The sequence below is a fragment of the Schistocerca serialis genome, chromosome 3 (assembly GCF_023864345.2).
Source record: "Schistocerca serialis cubense isolate TAMUIC-IGC-003099 chromosome 3, iqSchSeri2.2, whole genome shotgun sequence".
Lineage (NCBI taxonomy): Eukaryota > Metazoa > Arthropoda > Insecta > Orthoptera > Acrididae > Schistocerca > Schistocerca serialis.
The window spans coordinates 943,508,680-943,535,174 of NC_064640.1; the positions used below are offsets into that span (position 1 = coordinate 943,508,680).

Genomic DNA, 26,495 nt, shown 5'->3' on the forward strand with positions numbered 1-26,495 from the left:
GGAATCCCACCTTACAGACTTGTCTTCTGTAACGGTAAAGCTGGGCAGTCAGTTGCTTTTTTACATTTACTACCTGAACCTAAAACACAGAGAGAGTACTATTTTCTATCGGAGTGGTGATAACCGGGTGGATAACAGAATTTTCATCGTTACCGTATTCTTCTAGTAAAGTACCTCTTCTGTCAAAATTTAACTCTCTGGCAGTGGTATTTTCTATGTGATCGAGCATATTGTTTGCTGACGGTATTGCAAGTCGTTGCTCCGATGGACGTTAGTTCTACGTGTTATCGCTAGAGATAGGTGGTTTGGACACGAATTTTATCTACAGTTACTTTCGTTATTATGATTAAATCGATTTTTGTCATAATGTCAATTTGGGCTCGAGTTTTGTCTGTCCTAACCTAAGGACATCACACACATCCATGCACGAGGCAGGATTCGAACCTGCTACCGTTACGGTCGCGCGGTTCCAGACTGTAGCGCCTCGAACAGCTCGGCCACTCCGGCCGGCGCAATTTGAAATTTTCAGTTTTCTTGTTATGCTTTCGTCGCATTTTGTTTATACCTGCTGCATGTGCAGCCTTCGACTTTTTCCACAATGGAAGCGAAAATAGCAGGATTATTTATTTTTTCTGCTAGCTGAAGGTGAATTTCGTATAATGCTTGGTTTAGTGGCTTGTTTTTGGCATGCCGCGCCATGTCTTCAAAATAACGTCGGGGCTTGAACATTCTGGCTGATAAAAGTTTTTAAGCGTAATGTTTCCTTGTGTTGTCTGATTTTTCGTAGCCTGTGACCAGTATGGTGACAAAAATATATGAAATAATTCTGTGTAACTTCGACATTCTCTCGCTATAGAGTTCATCCTTGTAGCCGGTTCATTTTTTAGGCATCCGGACATGAATTCTAATTCGTGAACAAGTGGCCAATTATGAAGTAATGGGAACTGAAGTTGATGAAGGCAAGCATGGGGCCGAATCTCGTTCCCGAAGTTTCGAAATACCTTGAATTTTTTAACTCTCAAGTAATGTTTGTAGGTCATAATTATCACTCTACCGTGTTTCAAACTGTTCCTTCCCGCACCACATTGGTTGCTCAGTATCTTGTCTACGAAAGTAATTTTGTTCTCTGGGATAATCACCAAAAATCCATAAATCTGCATGTTACTCAACATTGTCTGAATGAGAATGAGCGAAATCGTTAGCATTGTCACCTCTTGTTATTTATCTTTCGTTCTTTGTGAGCTTATCACGTATCGTGTTTACTTCTTGTTTCTGTTGCTGGTTGATTTGCATTTGTGCGTCTGCAAATCGTTTCATATCTTGGTATTTACTTGTTTAAGAAAAATTAATGTGTAAAGTGTTGTTAAAATCCCTATCTGTGTCAGCTGACAAATTTGACACTTTTGTGTTGAGTTCATCGGCCTTTTCAGAAACAGCACACAACTGTTCTTTCTGTGTTTCTAATAGTAATTTTAGTGCTCTTATTTTTTCACCTATTTCACGAACAGTGGTACCGAGTTGTTCATTGAGCCGTTTTACTAGGGCGATCATAGCGCTCGGCGTTACATTATTTATTGTTGCTAGCAATGAATCTCTATCCTGAAGTAGATTTGTTTCAATATTTGAAATCCTCTCATCTAACCTTTTCGTCTGTTTCTAAATGCCTTTCGTTCTGATGCTGACGTGTCTCAGCGTTACAGAGTCTATTCTCTATGTAATTTATTAGTGGCTGAAAATCATCATTAATTTGAACTGACAGATTATGCATCTGTGCTGTTATCTTTTGCTATTCCTTTTCCTTTGATTTGGTATTTTCTTCCACTTTCTTTTTTCTCTCTTCTTGTGACCTATTATTTTCTGCCTTAATATATTATTTCATCTCTTCCTGTGCCTTTTTGTGTGATCTTTGCATAGGTTGCAAACGTTCTACGATGTTCACTTTACTAGATACAACATTAGTGCCAATAGAAGGTGATGCGTATACAATTTGCACAAAAGAGATTGACTCAAAACCGAAACCTGCCATTCTTGTTCGAGTTTGTTGCAAAATTCATTGTTTTCTTTTGTGTCTCGTCTCACACACATTCGTCCTCGAAACCTAAGTTTCCACTAACAATGTTCTGGTCAGCCCTTTGATTTGATAATGGATTAATCGGAACCTGCTACTCAGTGCTATTTTCAAGATTTTCGATCGTGTTACTAATTTGTGATAAATCTTCGACAAAACTAATTTCGCACGATGTAGAATCTTTATTTTGAATTTCACTCATTTCTCTCGCTCGACGACTGGATCTATCATTGCTACCGGTAGTGCTAGTTTGTAATAAGAATGAAAATTTTCGTATCACCCACAAAAATTTCACTTTCAATGACACACAAATTCTTCGAAGTAACGAGTCACTAATAAAAATGTTACATAATCCAATCGAAACACATAGCTCACCAATACAATGACCTCAGTTAGAAGAATTACTATTCACCAACATCGCGAGAATGTCACACAGATACCGGTACCAGCAAATTCCCTAAAATAGCACACACCATGAAATAGAAATGACAATACATAAAGAAAAATACACAAAATTTTGACACTAGTATTAGCCAGAAAAGCAGGGAATGTGCAAAAAATGCAAGGCGGTTGTTAAAGCTACACTGTAGAGACAATACATTGATCTGACTGTAAAATTATAACACGTTCCTAAAACGTCGCATCGTAGGCAAAGGGCTCACCAAGTGTAACATTTCTGTTTTATAACACCGTGTGTGTGTGTGTAGTGTAAAGTACATTCACACGAAACTAATTACGGAAAAATGTGATTATTTAAGCCCTATAGTGTGTAGTCGAATGAACAGTGGTGTTGATGACGTCAGAGTGGACAGTTTTCAGCATCTGAAAGATACGCCAAAATAAAACCAATAAAAACTATACATCAAATGAACGACTAACTTTGAGCATAATAATTTATCCAACCTTTTTTAATAGAAGTCCACTGCTAATAAAAATTACACATTAAATGAACTACGAAATTTAGTCACAATAATTTATCCAAGTTACTTTAAGAAAACTCCACTGCTGATTACTTTAGCTAACTAGTGAAACGAAAGTCATAATATGAAAAATGTTTCACGCACCGATTTACCACACTGTTCAGTGAAATGTACTTTGTATAACAAGAAAATAATTTCCAAACTGAATGTAAGCTATCCAACATAATCACTGATTAACAGTGTAATAACATTGTTCTGTATGTATAGTGTAACTGTGCGACTATGACCCTGGGCTATTCTTGCATTCACATCGGTGCAGTAAACGTTTTCTATCGAAAGCTGAGCACGGCAAGTAGCACCGCAACAAAGCTAAATTAAAGTGGTGAGCTAAAAATGACATTCAAAAGTGTGTGTACCACCATGTGCAATGCAGACGCGAGCAATATAATGTTTCTTGCGTGGGAATAATTTTGTGTGCTAATGTTCTACAAGTGATTTTTCTGAAACAATATTATAGCAAGAAATTCCTTTATAGCTTGACTTTCAAGACCGTGAGCAATATTGACTTTATACAAAATTGACTCTTTTTTAACAGGTCATTATATAAAAAATTGAGATTACACAAAAGACTGACCTACCCAAAGTGATCTCTACTCTTGCACAAAATGTATATCTTGGACAGGAGAACTACCCTTGCTATGAGCAATCGATGAGATGTGTTTCAACCAAATTTCGGGATGGCAATTAATTTTACAAACAAAATTCTAAGTACGCGCAAGTATGCAAAGTGTCGGATTTACCTTGATTCACAAATCTTCACAAAATTCGTAAATACACTTATCATCATCTTATTCAATCATTTCGAGCAAATCTGAATGTCCTGTTTAGCAGCTCATTTCCAGATAAAAATTTCCTGGCCATTCAGTTCCACATCTGCTTCCTAACATACTTTAATTAACAATAATGCTCTCTCTGAGAGCGCCCTCAGGCAGAGATGGTGTAACAACACAACCAAAGATTGCGGATAAACAACTATTGCTCTCAGATGTCTGCATATCGATATATGGATATGTCCTGTAATGACCAAGATAACGTGCACACACAGTGTCTGCCCTTTCCCCAATCAGAATTTGTTAGCGGCTTATTTGCAAATAGCAAGTGAGCCTCAAAAAACTCCGAAAGAAAATTTAAAAACAATTAATTACAAAAGTATAATTTCAGAATAGCATGAAGAAATAACTCAAAGATTTTGATGGGTGCTGCGTAATATGACTTTACAGGAAACAGCGTGACAATGAAAAACCTACGTGGAAGACAACATATATAACAAGTAACATGTGTACAAGTGTCATTCGGTGTAGCCACTGGGTGAATGAAACCTAATATTCTTTCTATAGTTTGTCCATTTTGCAATATCCAACATAAAGATTCATATAGCACTGTTTTGTATCACATGGGGAAAATCTATAAATGTGAAAAATGTATAAATGTTATTCTGCACATAGGTAAAGCAAGTACTTCACTGGATATTTGAGCACACACAGCACTGTAAAAAGTTAATTCCTTAACAAGTCTTGTTGTATATAATCATACTAAGCAGACTCAGTGTCTATTTGTTCACACTGACAACTCACTACCATGGATGAATGTAATATTCCTTTTTGGTGAACGAATGAGAGACAGACTTAGTGAAATATCCTGATGTTCTCAACTGACAACCCACTCATTTCTTGAAGAAAATGCTGATAAATGTAATATATTTTGTACAGTCGTGAAATAGTCATACCTTCATTTTATGTCCTTGGAATTCAGCGTAATATCCAAAGCATGTATGGCATATGCTTGTGCAGTAAGTGATAAGTCTCTCCCAGGCAGGTCCCAGTTATGAATATTGTGTGTTATGAAACAAAGGATAGAAAAGATTGCAATCTATAATGCTGCCACTGTACAACGAGAAGTAATATGAAGGGCAGGAATAATAATAAAAGTAGGTACTGCACATGCAGTATAACTTTGCTACATAGAGGAAAACAAAACATGGATGTTTAAAAATATGATACTCATATAGCAAAGAATATCATTCTGTGAGACAAATAGATAAAAATAGCAAACACATCATGTGATAATAACATTAGAGTTATTGAAGAATAGTAAATCATGACCTACAACATTTTTTGCATACTATAACAGAAAAAGCTTAGGTTCCTAATTAACTAGAATCTATACCATCTCCAATTACTAACTACAAAGACAAATAGATAAAAATAGCAAGTACATAATGTGAGAATAACATTAGAGTTATTGAAGAATAGCAGATCATGGCTTACAACATTTTTTGCATACTACAACAGAAAAAGCTTAGCTTCCTAATTAACTAGAATCTATACCATCTCCAATTACTAACTACAAATATGCATAAGCATAAGGAGCAGTGCTGGCATAAACACACAAGGATGGGAAACACACACCAATGAGGGAAGCATAAACACATTTTCAGGAGAAAACATACACAGTTAAGGACAAGGAATAAGAAACAAAGGTCAAATAAGTGGGTAACATAAATACAGAAAGGGGTTGAACGCACTTCGTGGGACGGTTTGCCAAAGTCAGTCACATAGGCCGTCTAGTCATAACACTGAAGTTGTGTAAAGACATATAATTAATAAGTATTTCAATGGCATACCCTCGCTACTGCTGTGCAACAACACAAATGGATCAGTACACTGAAATCGCCATTGTAACACATTTTGGTATAACAACAGAAAACAAAATAGATAAAATTTTCAAGAAAAGTATATGTTATGATCTGTACAACATGATTGTGATCTGAAAAGAAAATATCATTACCTCATGCTGAAAACTGTAAGAAAATGTAAGAGCACATGAATTACAGACAACTGCGAACATATAAACTCCTGAGCTATATAAGACTAAACATTCATAATAAAATCTATGCTATTGCCGTTGAAAAAAATTACTGTAATAGGAAAATCTGGATAAAAATTAGATGATAGTGGTCAAATTATTTGTTGATAATCTTTGTTACTCCTCCATTCCTGTATGATCATCGTCTGTCATTTTACTGCTTCTCTTTTTTCTTGTTTTATTTCTGTGGTACTTTGAGTTTATTATTTTTATTCAACACATTCCTTAAATGTGTAGACAAACAACAAGAAAATTTGTATCATCAACGTATTTCTTTTTGAATGTTTTATCATCTGTTAAACAAAAGGTAGCTGGTTAGTCCTACAGTAGTAAAAAAAAATGAAATTCTATAATTTTGTGCCTTTATGAAAGGATCAAAGATAAGTAGAAATTATTATTAAAATTCATCACAAAATCGTCAGAAACCTGTTGCACAAAAGAAACTGTGTCAATATGGATGAAAAATAAAAATATTTTTTAGTAATATAACACGTCTATACACAACGAAAATATACCTCATCACGGAAAATAACCAAAAAATATCCAAAGAAACATTTTGTACTAAGAAAATTGTGCCATGCTAACTGGGTAGATAATTTCGTCACATCTGCATATTACATTAGTCATCAACAATCATTGCAATTCAGGGAAACTCATAAGTGCAAGAGAAACTGTTATTGGCATTGAAAGAAGAAAGGTGAGAAAGCACATATTTTCTCAAAATTCCTCAACAGCAGCTCGGCTCTGAGCAGGGCCTACGAAAAATCAATATGTAATTGAAAAGGTACCCACAAATACCTTCACTTTGTTGTGTGCTGTTGAGAGCTTACTTGCATTTAAACGCATATTCAAGTGTCATCAAACTCGTCCGAAATAGTCCTTCGGTGGCGGCTGCTGGCGCTCTTTAAGACCTACTGTGACGTTAAGTGCCATGGCCTGTCTTTCTCGTGGCCTCGCTTGTGGACAGTGTGACGTCATGTACTCATGACTAGGAGCGCTAATGAATTTTATTACATTCTAATACTTAACTGCGTAAAGAATCAAATTTAGCCAGAATGCTATGGTGCTTTAATTCTAATTGATTACTCAACGTGAACTGTTCATTTTCTTTCTCGTATCTAAAAATTTCTACTTCCTCCAATCCATTCAAAATAAGGCTTTTTTTCTTTTTATGGAGAATTTTTAAAATTTTTGAAGGGATTGTGATGACGTGCCCCAATTCGCGTAAGAGTGTTGTTAATACAGATCGGGGGTTCTTAAAATTACGGTGTTCTTGAAATGTTTTTTGAAATTACTTATTGGTTTGCCCTATGTATTTCTTAGGGTAATCATTCCATGCAATGCAGTACACACCTGCTTCATTATATTTATTTACCACAGCTTTTTCCTTATGACCAAGTTTACTATCTAGATCCGAATAAGTAAAATACATTGGAATGATGTTTTTAAGCCTCATACATCTGCCAGTTGTTTGATGTATGCGGCTTATAAACATCATTCCAGCGTATAGTACTCATTCCGATCTATGTGGTAAACTGAGGCATAAGGAAATAGCTGTGGTAAATAAATAAAATGAAGCGGGTGTATACTGCATTACATTCAACGATTGCCCTAAGAAATATATACGGCAATCCGGAAGGTCATTTAAAAAAAAAAAATTCAGGAACACCTTAACCCAATCTGCATTTACAACGGACTTACGCAAATCGTGACGCAGCACCACAAACCCTTCAGCAAATTTAAAAATACTTCATGAAAAGAAAGAAAAGCCGTATTTTGAATATATTAGAGGAAGGAGGAATTTTTACATATAAAAAAGAAAATGCACAGTTCATGCTGAATAATCACGTGAAATTAAAGCATCATAGCATTCTGGCTAATTTCGATTGTTTGTACAATTAAGTATCAGTACGTAGTAAAATTCAGTATTATTCAGGCTTGTAAAGGTGGCGATCCAGTACTCCTAGGCATGAGGACATTACATCACATTGACCTCCAGCTTTTCGAGCGTCTTAACCGTTTCTGCGGGCCACATCTACTCTGCCCAATAACAGTTTGCCAAGCTGTCACACGGGTAAGAAAGTGTCACCTTATACCATCAGACACAGTAATCTGCATTGTGCCCCGACTAATCACGTTAGTACCGTGCATTTTTTTTATTGAAAATCCAATTTTTTTTTACAAAACAGATCCACCCACTAGCAATTGTTACGAAATTTATGGATCACGTCTATGTCTCCCTACATTCACCAATGTAAAGTAGTCAATATTCACTGAATAATATATCTTGACTAAGAACAGTGGGTACACCTATGATCTTCTAGTTATTACCTTTATTAATTTTAACATCCATCAAGTTTAGACACTGTAAATCACTCTTTACCATGTAGGCTTTAGGCCGCGAAACCGTTTGTGTATCAATAAAACAACACTTTTACCAGCTGTCAACGGAATTCTTCTTAACATCATGCCCTTCAACAGCTGTAGATGCCCAGAATATAAAATACCTTCTGATATCTCAGCATCCCAATCGCCTTTTACGAACATATCTTTTCGCACCTCATGGACTACGTGTCTTCACTCTAGCTGATGAGTATTTGCTCCCAGGCTATGTCACGTAATTTCCAACCAGCAGACCAAGTCCAGCAAGCGTTTACGAAGACAGGGTAGTCACTGAGCAAAGTACACATAAGACAGAGCTGAAATATTGAATACGGCAAATATTTTCAGGAGTATCTTTCGACCAGTGACAGTAATAATGCTTCAAACACTACCAACGGAAACATGATTCGCCTGAGACACTGAGGAGCCTAAAGGCATTCCTCTTCCTCCGTTCTGCAGAAAGTGTTGGTGTGTGTCTAACGTCAGTTTGACAGATTTTACAGACTGCGATATGAGTAGACGCAAATAAGAATGGGGTACAGACTTCAAAGACGAGGTGACGAGAGGTGGCAGATGCGGTAGGTCGCTCCAAACACAAGCCCTTGCAACACTTCTCATCACCTCCGTCCACTTCGGTGCTCCGATGACGGAGACAGAAGTTTATTTTCAATGTAAGAAATATGTCTTCAGGTCGATCCTTGTGATAACTGTATTATTGTTCTTCACATAAGACAGACGACTAACAACGTGTCTATTATGTGAAGCAGTAGCAACTCACAAGTCTGTGAATAACCAACGGTTGACCTTCTGGTCACATGTGGACTACTGATAGCTTTCTGAACTACGTTATGGCGTCGCACCATTTGAAGATTGTAATATTTTGTGTGCGTGGATTTGTATGAACTATCAGTGATACAAAAAATATAGAAGCAAAGCCATGTGTGTTGCTCAACGTCAACAAAAAAATCATAAAACTAATAATACGTCCTCTTTGTGTCCGAATAACGACGGAGATAAGTTTGTGCATCATTTAATCATGAACTGTATTCACTTTAGATATTGTTCTCATGAAGCTGCAGATTAGAAACGGATAACTGAGAACTTATTTCCCTCACAACCAAGTTCGCTAACGCATCCCTTGCAGTGGTTCTCGATCTGAAGATAAGTGTTTCAAACCTGGGTCCGGAAGCAATTTTTATACGCAGTATTACAAGTATTTTCGCAAGAAGTTCACCTGTGGTTGTAATCTACAGTTCTTGTCCAACAGACTGTGCAACTATATCTTGCATTAAATTCAAGATCTCTCCGTAATGACATGTGGAATGAGGGCACGTTTCATTTTTATTGGTGATTCGTCCGGTAAGTTAAGCGGCCACATTGTTGCTGTTCCCGAGAAGTTAGTTATATCCTGCCATCAGATGTAACCCGCTCCCTTTCGTTCATTCAATTATAATCCACAATAACACCACAGTAAACTGCTCAACAACTCACTCTAATTATCCACACATTCACAAGAGGGCGGAAGAAGGCAAAGGGGAAACCATCACGATCAGTCTTGCCCAGGACAAAAATGTGAGATTCTCGCATTGCCTCCGACCCTCATTCGTAAGCATGAGTCTGCCTTCAATGTATGTTCTTATGTAAATCAGCAATTATTTTACATAAATGGAAAAAAGAACAGTACTGCCTCTGCAGTGGTATGTGTTCATTTACAGGTGGAGTGGAACCAGTACTGTGCGGAGGTATGAACAATGGCACAGCAGAAATCGGCAGTGTAGAAGAAGTTGACATAGACTACTCAAGAGGTAAGTGCATATACTGTAATCAAATGAACAGACTCGTTTCATTAAAGGATGATTAATATGTTTTACTAAGTACTGAAAACAACATGTAAAATATACATTGACGGGAAAAAAATCCCAACAGCAAGAAGGTGTTGTGCGAGGTAAACGAAGGTTGGTAGGCGTGTTTCTACATACCAGAGATGACGCCTATTGAAATTTCGCACCAGTCGCGTAAAAGTGACGCTGGTAGGGGCATTATGAGGATACAAATCAGGTTGCCGTTAAATACAAATTGTAACAGTCGTGAGCGTTAGTTACCTTTGAGATGACGAATATGCCATTGTTAACAGCTCATTGACTTAGAACTAGATCGTGTAATAGGAATAAGAGAGGCTGGATGTCCCTTCGACGATACTGCAGAAAGACCTGGCAGGCATGTAGCCACTGTACATGATAGCTGGGAGCGGTGGTCATGGGAATGTACGGTAGCAAGAAGACAGGGCTCTGGATGGCCACGTGGTCCTACCGAGAGGGAAGACCGTCATGTTCGGCATATGGCTGGCGTGTATCGTACTGCATTCCTAGCAGCAGTCGAGCAGTAATTGGCACCACAGTGACACAAAGAACTGTTACAAATCTGTTACTTCAAGGATAGCTCCGGACCAGACGCCCTGTAGCGTGCATTTCACTGACCCCAAACCACCGCCGTTCGTGACTTCAGTAGTGTCAAGAGAGAGCTCATTATAGGGCGCAGTTGAGGTCTGTTGTGTTTTCTGATGAAAGCCGATCCTGCCACAGTTCCAGTTGTTGTGTACAGCTTCGTACACAACGGTAAGCAGAGCTAGGCGTCAGAGTGGTGCGACAATTGTCATCATAGGAAAGCTTGCAGGAGCAGAAATGATGCGACCAATTTAACACTGTAAACAGACGATTTACTTATCTTGAGTTTGTCCGAATAATAACAAATAATGCAGCAAGAGACAGAGCCCAGCACTCAGTGTCAACAAGACAGAGGCTCTCTGAACTAAAGCACGAACAATGGTGTCAGAGCCACTTCTAGGTGATGTCTTTACAGTGTGACGTAGCAAAGTGTCTCCAAGTATGAGTGTGCTATGTGGCTGCCACCGACCGTCCTATATCAAGGCGGCAGAGTGCGCTCATGGTACGGAGCCACTGAAAGAGTGGCTCAATGGGCACGCACCTTTGGTTTCAGCAAATTTCTTTTTAGGCCAATGAGGTGGTATCAGTACATGGCACCATACCAGTATTGGCCGCGTGTTGTTGAGGAGGAGACCATGACCGTGCCTACAGCCAAACTGTCAGCCTAGACACACTGAACCTACACCTGAAGTTATGGTCTGGGGTGCGATTTCGTATGACAGTAGGAGCACTCACGTGGTTATCCCACACACCCTGACTGCAAATGTGTACGTTAGTCTGGTGATTCTACCTGTTGTACTGCCGTTTATGAACAGGATTCCAGTGGGCGTCTTCAAACTGGATAACACTCACGCACATACTGCTGTTGTAACCCAACATTCTCTACAGAGTGTCGACGTGCCTTAGCTTACTTGATCACCAGATCTGTCTCCAATTCAGCAGGTATGGGAAATCTTCGGGCGACAACTGCAGCGTCATCCGCAGCAAGCATTAACCGTCCCTGTACTGACCGACCAAGTGCAACACGCATCGAACTGCATCCCACAAACTAACATCTGGCACCTGTACGACACAAGGCATGCATATTTGCATGCTTACATTCAACATTCTGGTGTTTACACCAGTTATTAATGTACCAGAATTTCACATTTGCAGTAGCTTTTCTCAGGCTTACATTAAGCTGTGCACTTGTAACGTTAATCTCTTAAATATGTTACCTAGAAACACGTATTTCCGGAATTTTATTAGTTTACATTAATTATTTCTTAGTGTTGGGATTTTTTTCCGTCAGTGCATAATCAAGTTCCCACATGTTTGAAAGAGGAAACTGGAACTATGGCTGCCTTATAACTTTCATAGCAAAGACAAGTATGTATCGTTACTAAAAATACGACCGTTATGGATGCGTAAGAAGTGAAGATTTATGATGATTTTGATCGTTCGTTTTTAGAGATAACATCAGATAACCCATTGGAACACTTACGCAATATTGTATTAGCAGCATGGCGGATAACAATCCGTCCTTGGTTTAGTGCTTAGGTATATGAAACAAACTCCACCGGAAAATGAGTCCACTGTTGCCTTGCTGTCCATAATGAAGTAAACTCTGCAGTTGACATGTAACTGATAAGTAGGTAAATCACGAATAAAACTGTTTTCTTTTGCAGAACATAATTGAATTCAACGTATTCAAATGAAACATTTTCACATGTCATTTGGCTGCTAGGCCATAATGCCAGCTCAGCCGTTTTCGAATTCTCAGCTACCCTTTTATTCGAACGCCACATAGTACTGCTGTGTGTGTATTAATTGTTTGAATGCAATTTTCTTGTTACATTTACTATCATCAGACATGTGTTTGTACCCTACAACTATGGAGTACAAACATAGGAATCAACTTCCACCTATTCCTGAGGCCAGACTCCCACTCACGGCTAGCACTTGCTGCTCAGACCCCATGGAGGTCACAGTGAGATTCAGATGTAATTAAAAAAAAAAACAGTTACTCAGCACTCACGAAAACTATGAGAGAAGCGGAAAATTAGCAATTCTTCAATAATAGGAAGTAGCTGAATTGTTCCATTGGTAAGAGATGTAGCCATGAGTATATTAACACATAGAGAAATGTAATATCGAATGAAAATTTACATTTATGTCCTAATATAGACTGTGAACTATTTGACTCGGAAAATAAACTTCTGCATTTTGAGTACGGTGTATGAGGTGCTACATATGATTCAATCCACCTTCGCAAACGTAAGAAGTGTTTTACTTCTCATGTCTTTTTGTTTGGTTTTAATCACTATTCTCGTTTTCTAAGATTAAACACAAAAAGTTTTCGTAACAGTAATGCTTAATTCCACAAATCCGATCCCTATTGGCCGAACGGTTCTAGGCGCTACAGTCTGGAACAGCGCGACCGCTACGGTCGCAGGTTCGAATCCTGCCTCGGGCATGGATGTGTGTGATGTCCTTAGGTTAGTTAGGTTTATGTAGTTCTAAGTTCTAGGGGACTGATGGCCTCAGATGTTAAGTCCCATAGTGCTCAGAGCCATTTGAACCATTTGATCCGATCCACATAAGAGCCCCAAAAAATTGTGCAAGTGGACGGGCAACACTTGAAGAAGAACTCAAATGGTCAAAAATACATTGTCTAATGTGTAAAAATATGTATAATTTGTCTGTGTGTAGCACATACTTTATTTGCAGATGAAATAAGTTATATCACTTAGAGCACAGGCCGCGTAAAATACCTGAGTAACATGATGAACCTAAACTCTGTAAAGCATTATCGACATCAAAATGCGTCCTTTCTAAAAGACGAACGATACTTTATTGGGTATTTTAGGATTTTTGTCTTACTCGTTGACGGTAAAAAGTTACATTATTCGAGCAGTTAAACTGGCCGCAGTGTATCTGACCTTAAATGGCTCTGCTTCCTCCAGTCATCTAGAAAGACGTTCATATCCCAAAACAAGGAAGGCACTGTATCGAGAAAGAGTTTAATGTGTTTAATATTAACTAGTTAATTATAACAATGACCTAAATTTCTGTTCAAAATTAAAAAGGACAATATTTCACTAGTTTAACATGATCAGAAGCCTCTTGTGTAATTATGGCCATAGCATCCCTTACCAGCGTACGTAATAAATGTCTGGTATGTTTATTGGAGCGTAGTGGCTACTGACATAGATTATCAAATATCGGCATCAAAATTGTCTACTGCAAATCATTATTTACCTCACAGGGAGATCTAACGTCATGTCACACACTTGATATTGTGGTGCTAGGTCCGTTCATTCGCGGCCTCTTCCCTTCCCTTCGTTATCTCATCACCTTAGGTCTATGAACTGTGGTAGTTCGAGCTGTTGGTTAGACTGAAACGTGGTAGCATGTCCAAACCCAGCACATCGAGCGCCTACAGCATTAACGGAGTCTCAAGACTTCGACAACGTTATATCGTTCATCCCAGGAACAGAAAAAATTAAGTTTGTCTTGTAAGGGTGTTTCACATAGATAGTGATTTCAGTATATTATGTAACAGATAACACAAAATGTGGCCCACCGTAAATGTAATAAATCTTGCATTGTAGGTAGGGAAGGGGAGACTCTGATTAACGTCCGATCGACAGTGAGGTCATTAGATAACGCTTTAGCACAGTTAGACATGTATTGCTGAAGAAATCAGCAGTGACCTTCTTGACGGAACCACGTTCTAGCGGCGAGTCTCTGAAAGACAGAAGCCTTTTGCCCCACGTAACGCCTCCTGCTTCTTCCTTGGCCTGCTCGTACGTAAGACGCATCGCCGACTGAACACAAATGTTGTATGGTCTCTCGGCAAACAAATGAACAGTGCCTTCCCCTGAGGTACCAGTGCACGGCGTTCTCTGATCAAATCAGCATGTAAGGCAAACACATTGTACTAGCTAGAACAATGTTCTGAAACTATCAATTCCCACACAACAGCTCTTTACTAATTCTAGAAAACATTCAATGCCTGTACTGTTCTACGCCATGACGTATAAAGTTGTTATTGCACCTCGTGGCGGCTTCACCAAATGCAGGTTTTGCGACTGTACTATAGTGGAATGAATGCGATATTTTTACTTTTAGCCGTTGTTATTCGCATCTCTTTCAATCATAAGTTTTTCTAAAAACTCTTTCATTGCATTGTAGTTTTTACCAGCATGGAATTACAAACAAGAAACAGACATTCAAATGCTGTGTCGTGCAGTATCAACGGTATCTACTGAAAGAACCTATAGCATCAAAACAGGTACAGCTCCAAGGTTCAGATTTTGAGGGAGTCACAGTTTGTTACTGTCTACTCTCCTCCTCTCCCTCCTCCTCAACCACACAATATAATCTCCTGGCACTCCATTTTTAAAATGCCACAGATGCTTTGAAATTTAATAATAACAACAATAAAATATACAAATATATATCATAATGTCATACAACAATAATTTGTTTACTCAGGCTTACTACTAGCGTTAGCATAACTTCCAAGACATTGCGGTTCATAAAAATACGGGCTTTGAAAATCATTCTTTCGAAAATTTTAGAAGTACTTGTATCTTGTAAGAGATTTAAGAACTGTAATAGCAATAAACTCACCCAATTTTGACATTATAATTTGAAGAACACGGAATCGAAGGATGCACCTACAAGTATCAATATTTCGATTAGTTATTTCTTTTCGTCTCTCCACTTAAATTCAGGGATCGCAGCGGGAGAAGGTAGTCTGTGAATGATTGCCTTTACTTAGCTGGAATCCCATGCAAGTGGCCAAACCCATTAAAAAAAGCTCAAAACTATCCTCACTTAGGTACTTTTTATAATTGCTAAAATATCTTGCTATTTTCGAAGCACATTAAATGCTTCCATATTCTTTGAAATTTAGCTGAGAAATTTGGAAATCGATATGTCTGAAAATATAAACACCTTTACTAAAGTGTTCTTTGGGAGACAGTCATCGTTCTCATGACCCTCCCCCCTTTTCAATAAACACTTGTAACATAATGGAACAAGAGCAAGACAAAATACTGTAAACAGAAGAAGTTCGACAACTTGCACAGATCTGAGATTAATTGAAAAGTAAGTATGGTACAGCTCACGAGTAGTATTGCTGAACAGGTCCAAGAACAATGGGTCCATTGTTCTCTCAGTGTAAACAAACCGCCCACTTGGGCTAGCCTCGTTATATAAACAAACAGTACAATTGCGCACTGATGTTTGCATCAGTGTAATTCATGACCAGTCACATTTCTCTTAACTTATGTTTATGTAAGTCTAATTCATGACCAGATACTTTTAGCCTAATCTGAAACGTCTTAATTTATGACCCCCAGCCTTCCTCACTCCTCTAGGCCAATTGGCTGATGGCGGCAGACTGAATTACTGAATGGCTACCTAAGACGTTTACCCACAACTCCAAAATAGTGGTGGTTTACCCCGACAACTCGTTTGCGAATGGTAGCCGTCATGAGACGGACTTGGAATTCATGCTCTGCACGCCGACCTATCAACATCACCGTGAAACATCATCAGAGATCAGCTATCAGCTCCAGACAGATAAAAACCGACTATCACATTCGAAATAACTAGTGCTCACATTATCAGTTACTTAAAACACTTCGCACTGCACCTACTAGAATTTATGACTCAAAACAAATGGCCTTCACACAATGATATCACTATCAGGCTGTCTAAGAGGAGTCTGACACTATAAGCTTATAATAGACTTGTAAATAATGGCGGAAAATCCAATAAAACCCAAGTAGGAACGTTGCTGCAGGGATGTAAGCAAGTAAAAACACACAAAAGACATCACTAGATTCAGTAATATCCCATGTTTAAACAAGTCGCCATACTTGCGCCACTAACGCCTCCTCTAGGATAAGACAGTAACAGTATCGGGAAGGTACCTTTTGTGGTCTGGTCCTTCTGCACCAGCTGACGCGACCCATATAGACATCAGTTCGTGCAGTCAGGACGCCACTGCCACCACCAATGCTGCTGCTGTGCCAGCTATAACAACCAGCAGCCACTGCAGACATTGTGTCTGTACAAGTTGGTGATGGAGCCTGGAATGATTTTAATAGCGTGAAAGGAGGAACCTCAGAGAGGCCACTGCATAAACAGGTCTCCATCCATTGGCAGCAGGGACAGATACGTTTTTGTTGTACTCTGCCATGCAAGCTGCTGCAGGGACCAGCCTGAGGCAGCATCTGAAACGAATGCCAATACTCCAAGAATGATGTATAATGCTTAACAAAACCTATTGGAGATGTTGCTTCCATCTAAACGATATGCACCTACATTCTGGACACCTATTAGCATACAGTAACATGAGGAGTGCCTACCAGCAAATCACACATCGTATTTTTTACATATAATTGAGGGATTTGTGACCATTTGTCTGTTAGGCAAACTAGTGTGTGAGTTCTCAGGACATTTGCATATGGATCGCTGGGCTGGTTCCTCATATCCACAGTAAATAGGATTCCATCGAAGAACAACAACTTAGGTCTCAGGAATCTCTATTGGGTAATTTTAGAGAATGGGCATTTGAGGTAGACTGCATGATAATACTACTACCACCATCGTATATCTCACATAGAGGCCATAGGCATAAGTGAGATTAGAGGACGTGAATATAATCACTATTCAGCGTATAGGATGGAAAACCTTTAAAATTCCTACCTAGCACCTTCTGCCATGAACACTGTTATGTGGTACATACATTGATTTATATGGGTTCGATAAGTGGATTTAATACTTCGAGATATGCATCGCTTAGCAATATTACACACAGGAAAATGGGATATGCGGAAGGTTTAAAGGTTTAATATAGACATTGCTGATTTTCTCCATGTGCTGTTCGAGAGTCGAACGACTTCGATATTGGAGTTTTGGTAGTGTAGCACAAATCTCATCATCTCTTGCAGGAACCTAGAAGTAATTATTTAATAGAGACTTGCTTCTACATCTAAGTGATTACTCTGCTATTCACAATTAAGTGCCTGGAGGACGGTTCAATGAACCACCTTCAAGCTGTCTCTCTACCGTTCCACTCTCGAACGTCGCGAGGGAAAAACGAGCACTTAAATTTTTCTGTGCGATCCCTGATTTCTCTAATTTTAACGTGATGATCATTTCTCCCTATGTAGGTGGGCGCCAACAGAATATTTTCGCAATCGTAGGAGAAAACTAGTGATTGAAATTTCATGAACAGATCCCGTCGCAACGAAAAACGCTTTTGTTTTAACGATTGCCACTCCAATTCACGTATCATGCCTGTGGCACTATCTCCCCTATTTCGCGGTAATACAAAACGAGCTGCCCTTCTTTGTACTTTTTCGATGTCATCCGTCACTCCGACCAGATGAGGACCCCACACCGCACAGCAGTACTTCAGAATAGGGCGGACAAGCGTGCGTGGTGTATGCAGTCTCTTTAGTAGACCTGTTGCACCTTCTAAGTATGCTGCCAGTGTATCGCAGTCTTTGGTTTGCTCTACCCACAACATTATCTATGTGATCGTCCCAATTTAGGTTATTTGTAATTGTAGTCCCTAAGAATTTAGTTGAATTTGCAGTCTTAAGATTTGTGTGACTTACCACGTAATCGAAATTTAGTGGATTTCTTTTAGTACTCATGTGAATAACTTCACACTTTTCTTTATTCAGGGTCAATTGCCACTTTTCGCACCATATAAATATCTAATCTAAATCATTTTGCTATTCATTTTGGTCATCTTATGACTTTACAAGACGGCAAATGACTGCATCATCTGCAAACAACGAAGACTGCTACTCAGATTGTCTCCTATATCGTTAATATAGATCAAGAACAAGATCAAGAACAGGAACGCTACCTTGGGGAACGCCGGATATTACTTCTGTTTTACTCGATGACTTTCCGTCTATTACTACGAACTGTGGCCTTTCTGACAGGAAATCACGAATCCAGCGGCACAACTGAGGCGATACTTCATAGACACGCAGTCTGGTGAGAAGACGCTTGTGAGGAACGTTGTCGAAAGCCTTCTGAAAATCTAAAAATATGGAATCAATTTGACGTCCCCTATCAATAGCACTCATTACTTCATGAGTATAAAGAGCTAGTTGTGTTTCACAAGAACGATATTTTCTGAATCCGTGCTGACTATGTGGCAATAAATGGTTTTCTTCGAGGTACTTCATAATGTTTGAACATAGGATATGTTCCAATACCTTACTGCAGATCGACGTTAGTGACATGGGCCTGTAATTCAGCGGATTACTCCAACTTCCCTTTTTGGGTATTGGTTTGACTTGAGCAATTTTCCAGTCTTTAGGCACGGATCTTACTGTGAGCGAAGTCTACTTCATAGAATGCATAATTTTCTTAATCTCTGTGGTATAAACGTTTTTGTACGAACAAGACCAGTTTATGCTGCTTCCTTCTTAAGACCTATGGAGGGACTGCACAGTGCTGATACTTCATAACCATCCCCCCCTCTTTTTACGTAGATCCAAATAGATGTTCCATAATATTCTCGGATGCAAATCTGTGTTATAAGAGATTATGTACACTGCACCTATCAGCTGCCTTTTAGAGTATCACTGTGTGGAGCTGCTTTCCCTTTATCCTTGTCATTAACAAATATTCCAATAGAACTACAGTCTTCGTAATGTACAGCATATTCAACTTTAGTCTTTGATTTTTAAATGAAATTTACTTATTCTCATGAGCAGTTCTCTTACTGTAATTTTTCCTTACAATTTGGCAATCGTCCAACAGCATACTAATGCATTATTATTTTTCGATAGTCGTAAATTCCTTCCACAACTACGACATTGGCTGGTTCATATGACTTCTACGTGATAGCAGATAACTGTCATATGTTATAAAAGATAATTTGTACTCGGTAGTAGCTCACATTTCACCTTCAAGTTCGGGCACATCCGATAGGGCAATTGGCTTTCCTTCACTAAATTTCGAAAATGCTAACATTATTGTTGTGACTGGAGATATATAATCACACTCGTGTATTGCAGCAAGTGAACTACATGTGTTTTGTAGGAACTTAAATGGTATTCCATGAATGAAAGACAAGAGCTTTTCGAGACAATCCTACTGGCTATATAGAAAATGAAATATGTAACACCTTATGGGATGTGGTGGATAGCACATCTGATATTTAACCATTATTAATAACTCTGCATAGTTACTCCTAGGTACTATATAGCTGCTACACCGACAGCATAACTGCACAGGGCAGGGTTCCATCCCCTATGAATATGCAGTACATTACATTTAATTATCAAGTGTTTTTGTACCAATGCCGCGCGCAGTGACCGCGGGGTCTAGGGCGCCATATCACGGATTGCGCGGTCCCTCCCGCCCGAGGTTCGAGTCCTCCCTCGGCCATGGGTGTGTGTGTTGTTCTGTGCATAAGTTAGTTTAAGTTAGTTTAACTAGTGTGTAAGGCTAGGGACGGATGACCTCAGCAGTTTGGTTCCGTAGGAATTCACACACATTTGAACATATGAGAGTCTTGTAGGCAATGGATCCTCAAAAAACAGCGTCTATCTTCATAGAAACAAATACTCTGCAAGCCACTGTATAGTGCATGGCATACGGTAAGTTGTACCAGTATCAACGATTTTCTCTCACGCAATAATAGAGGAAAAACTGATTGTCTATATGTATCTGTACATGCCCCAGTCCCTCTTATAGTCACTGTGTTAGATATACGATGGTACCTCACTCCTCGTTGAATGCAGTTTCTTAAAATTTTCGAAGTAGCGTTTCACAAGAAATACATCGACTTTTTCTGATATTTTTTGCGTCAATTTTCGAGTGAGGTATATCAATCTGAAACCAATCTAGCTGTCCTCATAGAGCTTCCAATATTAGCGATTGAATCATTTATATTGATACACCTGCTTATGCGTCAGTCACGACCAAATCAACACACATTGCTCGTGAGTCTGGGATCCATACCAGGTAGGACTGATAGAAGAAACAAAGAAGATCCAAAGAAAAGCAGCATACTCTGTTTCAGGATCCTTTAGTAACTGTGAAAGCATCACATCAATGCTCTGCCAACTCTAGTAGCAGGCTCTGTGTAAGAGACGCTCTCCATTACAGTGTCGTCTACTGTTGAAGTTCCGAGAGATTATGTACCACGAAGAGGCAATATTGCTACCTGATATATATATATGTAGAGAAACACCATGAAGATAAAATTACAGACATCAGAGCCCATTAGAGGATTACCAGAAATCGTTCTTCCTGCGAAAAATTCTTGATGAGAACAGGAACAGAAGTGACACTGGTACATAAATACCCTCTGAGAAACACCATAAGTTGGCTTACGGAATACAGATTTAGATGTAGATGAACATGTAAACGCAACGTGCTTTTATTCACGATCAGAGATGGGTAATGTCACTTGTGTATTACAGTAAGCGAGACGTGAAGGCTTTGCAGACATGCCATTACTCTCCACCCCAAGACACGTATCAAGGGGGGAAATTTGGCGTTGTGTATGTACTTCAATGTTGCACCTATATTGCGTCCTTGCACAGTAAAACGATATATACTTCTAACTCCAACGTTTTTGATAATTGTGACTGCATACAAGAATCAATGATTGGCTGGTGAAGTGCCCACTGACAGTGCCCTCATTACAAAACACACAACGCGTTGAGTCCCAAGTCACAGACGCATGTGCGGTCATGTTTAAAAGACCCATATATTGCAGAATGCCCTTTCTTGACAAGAATCGAAATGAACCACAAACACTTCATTATTTATGAAGTATTGCCCCCTCATCCCACCGTTTTCCTTGCTTGTAGCACATTAAAAGGATTATACTATAGAATGGCCTATCTTACAAGAATCTAAATAAAACACACCACATTTACTATTAACAGAGCCTTGCCCCACATCCTTCCATTTCCCTTTTTACTAAAAGAAGTTCATGATCCAATTTCAGCTCTGTTTTTAGCCTATGACTTACTTTTTTTCCTGTGACAGAACCTAGATCCTCCAAATTCGAAATAGTAAGCCTGCTTCACCATTCCATCAAACCTGTCCACAACGGACCAACTGGTTTCAACTCAATATTCCCATTCCATTAACCTCTATGAACAGGATTGAGCAAGCTCCAGCTTATCCACTCTGGACCTACTGGTTTCAAATCGATAGCCGTTCCCACCATTGAAGACTGCTATGGGCTGTGACGAGTCATAGACATCAACTGGTGTTGGGAGGTGCTGTGTGTATATAAACCAATTCATGAATCTAGTTAGCTGTTAAAGCATAGTCGTCGTTCACTAGTACATTTTATTATACTGTTTGAACATAGAAGTGCACCTGTGTTTGAATAGCGTCATACCTCGAGTTTGCCATTGTAGTTGAACTAGAGACAGTACAAAAACGAAGAAATAAAAGATACACCTGTGTGAAAATCTGTCACACATCGAAAATTATCTCACCACAAAATAGAACCCATATAAGATAGTCATCAATGTTTTCTCCAGCAGAGGTGTTAACACCAGCAGTGATCATGTTACCACCTCAATAGTGACAGTGTTCAGTGGCACAGCACTGAAACTACTGAATAGTTGGACTGCACATACTGTATGTTTTGAAAAATGTTGTGGCGTAGGTTAACAGCCACGCCACTCGGAAGTAGTCGAAAGGCACGCGTTAACTCACGCAGGCTAGAGATAGGTCTGAAACAGGATACGTAATGAATGCTATAAAGAAAAGTACGTAGCTTTTGGAATACTTAACTTTAATCCATCCTTGTTGTATACATCGTTCTTGATGAGACATGCTTTATACGATAAGCATCAATTGCTATGTAAGGCTAATGGCGCCTTGCTAGGTCGTAGCCATGGACTTAGCTGAAGGCTATTCTAACTATCTGCTCGGCAAAGGAGCGAGGCTTCGTCAGTGTAGTCGCTAGCAAAGTCGGCCGTACAACTGGGGCGAGTGCTATTCCGTATCTCGAGACCTGCCTTGTGGTGGCGCTCGGTCTGCGATGACACAGTGGCGACACGCGGGTCCGACATGTACTAGTGGACCGCGGCCGATTTAAAACTACCACCTAGCAAGTGTGGTGTCTGGCGGTGACACCACATTCCTCCCCCGCAAATCGGCGAACGGTCGTGTTATAAGGCTTCCGCCCGCTGTGGGGAGGACCCCATGTTGACGTATGCGATGAGGTGGGGAGCCTAACAACAGGCGAGGCTGTGCCATCCGCACCTGGCCATTCGATCCGAGTGGAGCTAGGAAACGCCTGAAAACCTGGTCCAGGGTGCACGTCAACATGTGGTGTATGCGCCCGTAAAGAGACAGGAGGGGCCGAAGGGTCGACCTCCATTGCGTCGGGGTACCCGACGCGCGAAGACGCCATGTGGTCCGGAGCGGGCAAGAGTTCCATGGCGGAGGACACCTGGTCACGGGAAGCAATCGGCGGCGCGTGACCCAGGGAGGCGCTTGGCGGTTGCAGCGAAGCGTCCACTGCGGGCGGCGCCGGCGGGAGAACAAGCGGCGGCGGCGGCGGCGGCGGCGGCGGCAGCGCGTCGCCATGGGGCAAATTGGAAGGCAGCGTCGGTATCACCTGGGGATGAGGCGAGCCAGTAGATGGGTCCCCAGGGCGCTGACCGGACGGCACCGTCGCTGAAAGCAGACGGGGAGCGGCAGAACCCAGGCGACGACAGGGGCGCAGCTGATTGAGATGCCGACGCACCTCACCAGAGGCCCCCAAAACCAAATACATCGCGCGGCCGAGGCAGCGAAGAATGCGCCCTGCGAGCCAACGCCGTGAACCGCGAAAGATGCGATAGAATACAACATCGCCTGGAGCAAAAGCAGGAGTTTGCCGCTGCACAGGAACCTGATGCGGCGGATGCAGCAAAGACATCAAGGTTCGATGAGGACGACCGTGGAGCAACGCAGCCGGCGAGCGACCATCTCGGGGCTGAGAGCGACACGAAGACAAAAAGAGCAACAACGCGTCCTCCCGAGAATGCGACTCTTTCAACTTCAACATCTGTGACTTGAAAGTCCGGACCAGTCGTTCAGCGGCACCGTTTGACTGAGGCGAAAACGGCGTGGATGTCAGATGTTGAATACCATTGGCCTTGCAGAATGACTGAAATTCTGCGGACATGAATTGTGGGCCATTGTCGGAAACAATAGTCAGTGGAAGACCTTCAATGCAAAAGATAGTAGACAACGCTTGGATGGTGGCAGATGACGTCGTGGAAGACATCCGGACAACAAAAGGAAAATTACTGAAAGAATTGACCACAACCAACCATCGAGCATTCCAGAATGGACCAGCAAAATCTATGTGCAAGCGTTGCCAAGGGGAAGTGGCTTTGGGCCATGCAAAGAATTTCCGCGGCGGTGCGGATTGTTGTTCGGCACACGCCACGCAAGAAGAGCACATATTCGTAATTGCAGCATCGATTCCGAACCAAGTACAGTGCTGACGAGCAAGTTGTTTCGTTCGCACTATACCCCAATGTCCTTGGTGGAGAAGCCGTAAGACAGCGGACTGTAACGAACGTGGGGCCACGACTCTGGACTGATCATTATCAGAACGCAACAACAAAACACCACGTCGTACAAAAAGTCTCTCCTTGTGAGCAAAAAATCGGCGAACCAACGGATCCTTTATCCGTGACTTTGACAAGGGCCATTGCGTAGCAACAAAACGCAAAACGGTAGCAAGGACAGGGTCAGCAGCTGTGGCTGTAGCTACACGACGAAAATCAATCGGAAACGATTCGACTACGTCATCGGTTTCCGAATCAGTGAACATGCAAGCAAGTTCGGAAGAATCGAATGCTCTATCCTCACATAGACGAGAAACACTGTCTGAAGGCACAGTCTGGTTCACTGATAGTACCTGATTGACTATAGACAAGTTAAACAACTGAAATAAATCTAAACCAAACAAGTTCACTGCAGAAGAAGAACGAAGAACGTAAAATGACACAAGTGTTGTTTGTCCCTTGTATGTTGCAAGAAGAGTGCACTGTCCTAACACAGGGATATGCTGTCCTGAATAACTAGTGAGCTGAACATTGCGGCACGCAACGGAGGTTTGCCCAGTTGTTTGTACGTGTCATGATTGATCAATGAAACTACAGCTCCGGTATCGAGCTAGAATGGTATGACCTTGCCATTAAAGTCGAAATCTACAAAAAGTGTATTGTCCTGCTAACGACAAGAGCGACTGTCTCGTGCAATTTGAACTGATACAGGTTCAGCATCACTTGCTAATTGACGTGATTTCCGCCGACGTCGACACACACTTTTTGTGGGACGAACACAGTCACTGTTAGAGAATGTGGCACTGGACGGAGTGGAATTAACTACATGAATGTCCATGGGTGAAGGTTCACGAGCCTGAGTATTCTTGGTTCGATTCCGGCGCGAAGCAAAGGGCCTGGAATGATTAAGAGTGTCTGATCTGAGCTTTTTCTGGCAAACACTTTGAACATGTCCTTTCTTATTACAGTAAAAACAAATAGCTTGGCGTGACGGGCAATTGTCACGCAAATGTCTAGTTGCACACCGCGGGCATGATTTCACTGCATTTGTATGCTTGCGCGGCACACGTGGAGAGCTAGGCGGCAGCTGCGCGGACGAGCGCGTGGGCTGTTTATCGTTCCGTACAGCGCGCCCGGCGGGCCGGTTAATGTGACACACGGCTGGCGAAGTTTCAAATGATTCCTGTGCAAAGTCAAGTGTGTCTTGTCTATCTAATATGTCTATCACTTGTTGAAGGGAGGGATTAACTAGTTTCAAAATCTGTTCCCATATACGAACATCAGAAACGTTCTGTGCAATTGCATCACGTACCATTGTATCTGAATAAGGGAGTCCACATTCACACTCAAAAGCACAATCCCTTGTAAGGCCTTGCAATGTTGCAATCCACTCCCTATTAGTCTGACCGGCCATATGTTTCGTACAAAGGAAAGTATACCTCTTTGCAACTACATTGACTGTTTCTTTGAAATAGGCATCTAACGCCGACAAAATTTCTTCATAGGACAGAGTTGCTACGTCGCGTCGGGGAAATAATTTCACTATCACACGGTACGTTTGCACGCCGACACTAGACAATAAGTGAGGCTGCCGCTCGTTACCTTGAATTCTGTAGGCGGCGAGACGAAATCCAAACTGGCGTGACCACTCCGCCCATGTCTCCAGAGCCTTTTTTGACTCGTCGCCATATGATGTTTCCTTAGCTGGGTCAAATGGCCGGAATGGGGGTGCAACAGCATGTTGTGGCTGCGGTAGCGGTGAAGCGGCGGCCGCCACATCGTTTAGCATTGCACGTTGACCCTGGACGAGCTGTCCAAGGGCATCCAATAATGCCTGCGTCTGCTGATTCTGCAAGCGATAAAATTCGGACAGTACATCTGGAGAAGCCATGACACACGTAAATGTAAGCAAGTAGAAAGAACAAGACCCTTTTAAGCCTCGTCGCCAACTGTTGTGGCGTAGGTTAACAGCCACGCCACTCGGAAGTAGCCGAAAGGCACGTGTTAACTCACGCAGGCTAGAGATAGGTCTGAAACAGGATACATAATGAATGCTATAAAGAAAAGTACGTAGCTTTTGGAATACTTAACTTTAATCCATCCTTGTTGTATACATCGTTCTTGATGAGACGTGCTTTATACGATAAGTATCAATTGCTATGTAAGGCTAATGGCGCCTTGCTAGGTC

At 40.8% G+C, this 26,495-nt stretch overlaps 1 protein-coding gene across 1 annotated transcript in view; it reads left to right on the forward strand.

Annotated features, from left to right (window-relative positions):
• The window catches only part of LOC126471289 (glutamate receptor-interacting protein 1), a 445,652-nt gene that overhangs the window by 55,663 nt on the left and 363,494 nt on the right, over window positions 1-26,495 (forward strand). Inside the window, exon 2 of the mRNA XM_050099408.1 lies at window positions 10,011-10,100. Coding sequence (XP_049955365.1) covers window positions 10,011-10,100 — 90 coding nt within the window. The remainder of the gene's footprint in view (window positions 1-10,010; window positions 10,101-26,495) is intronic.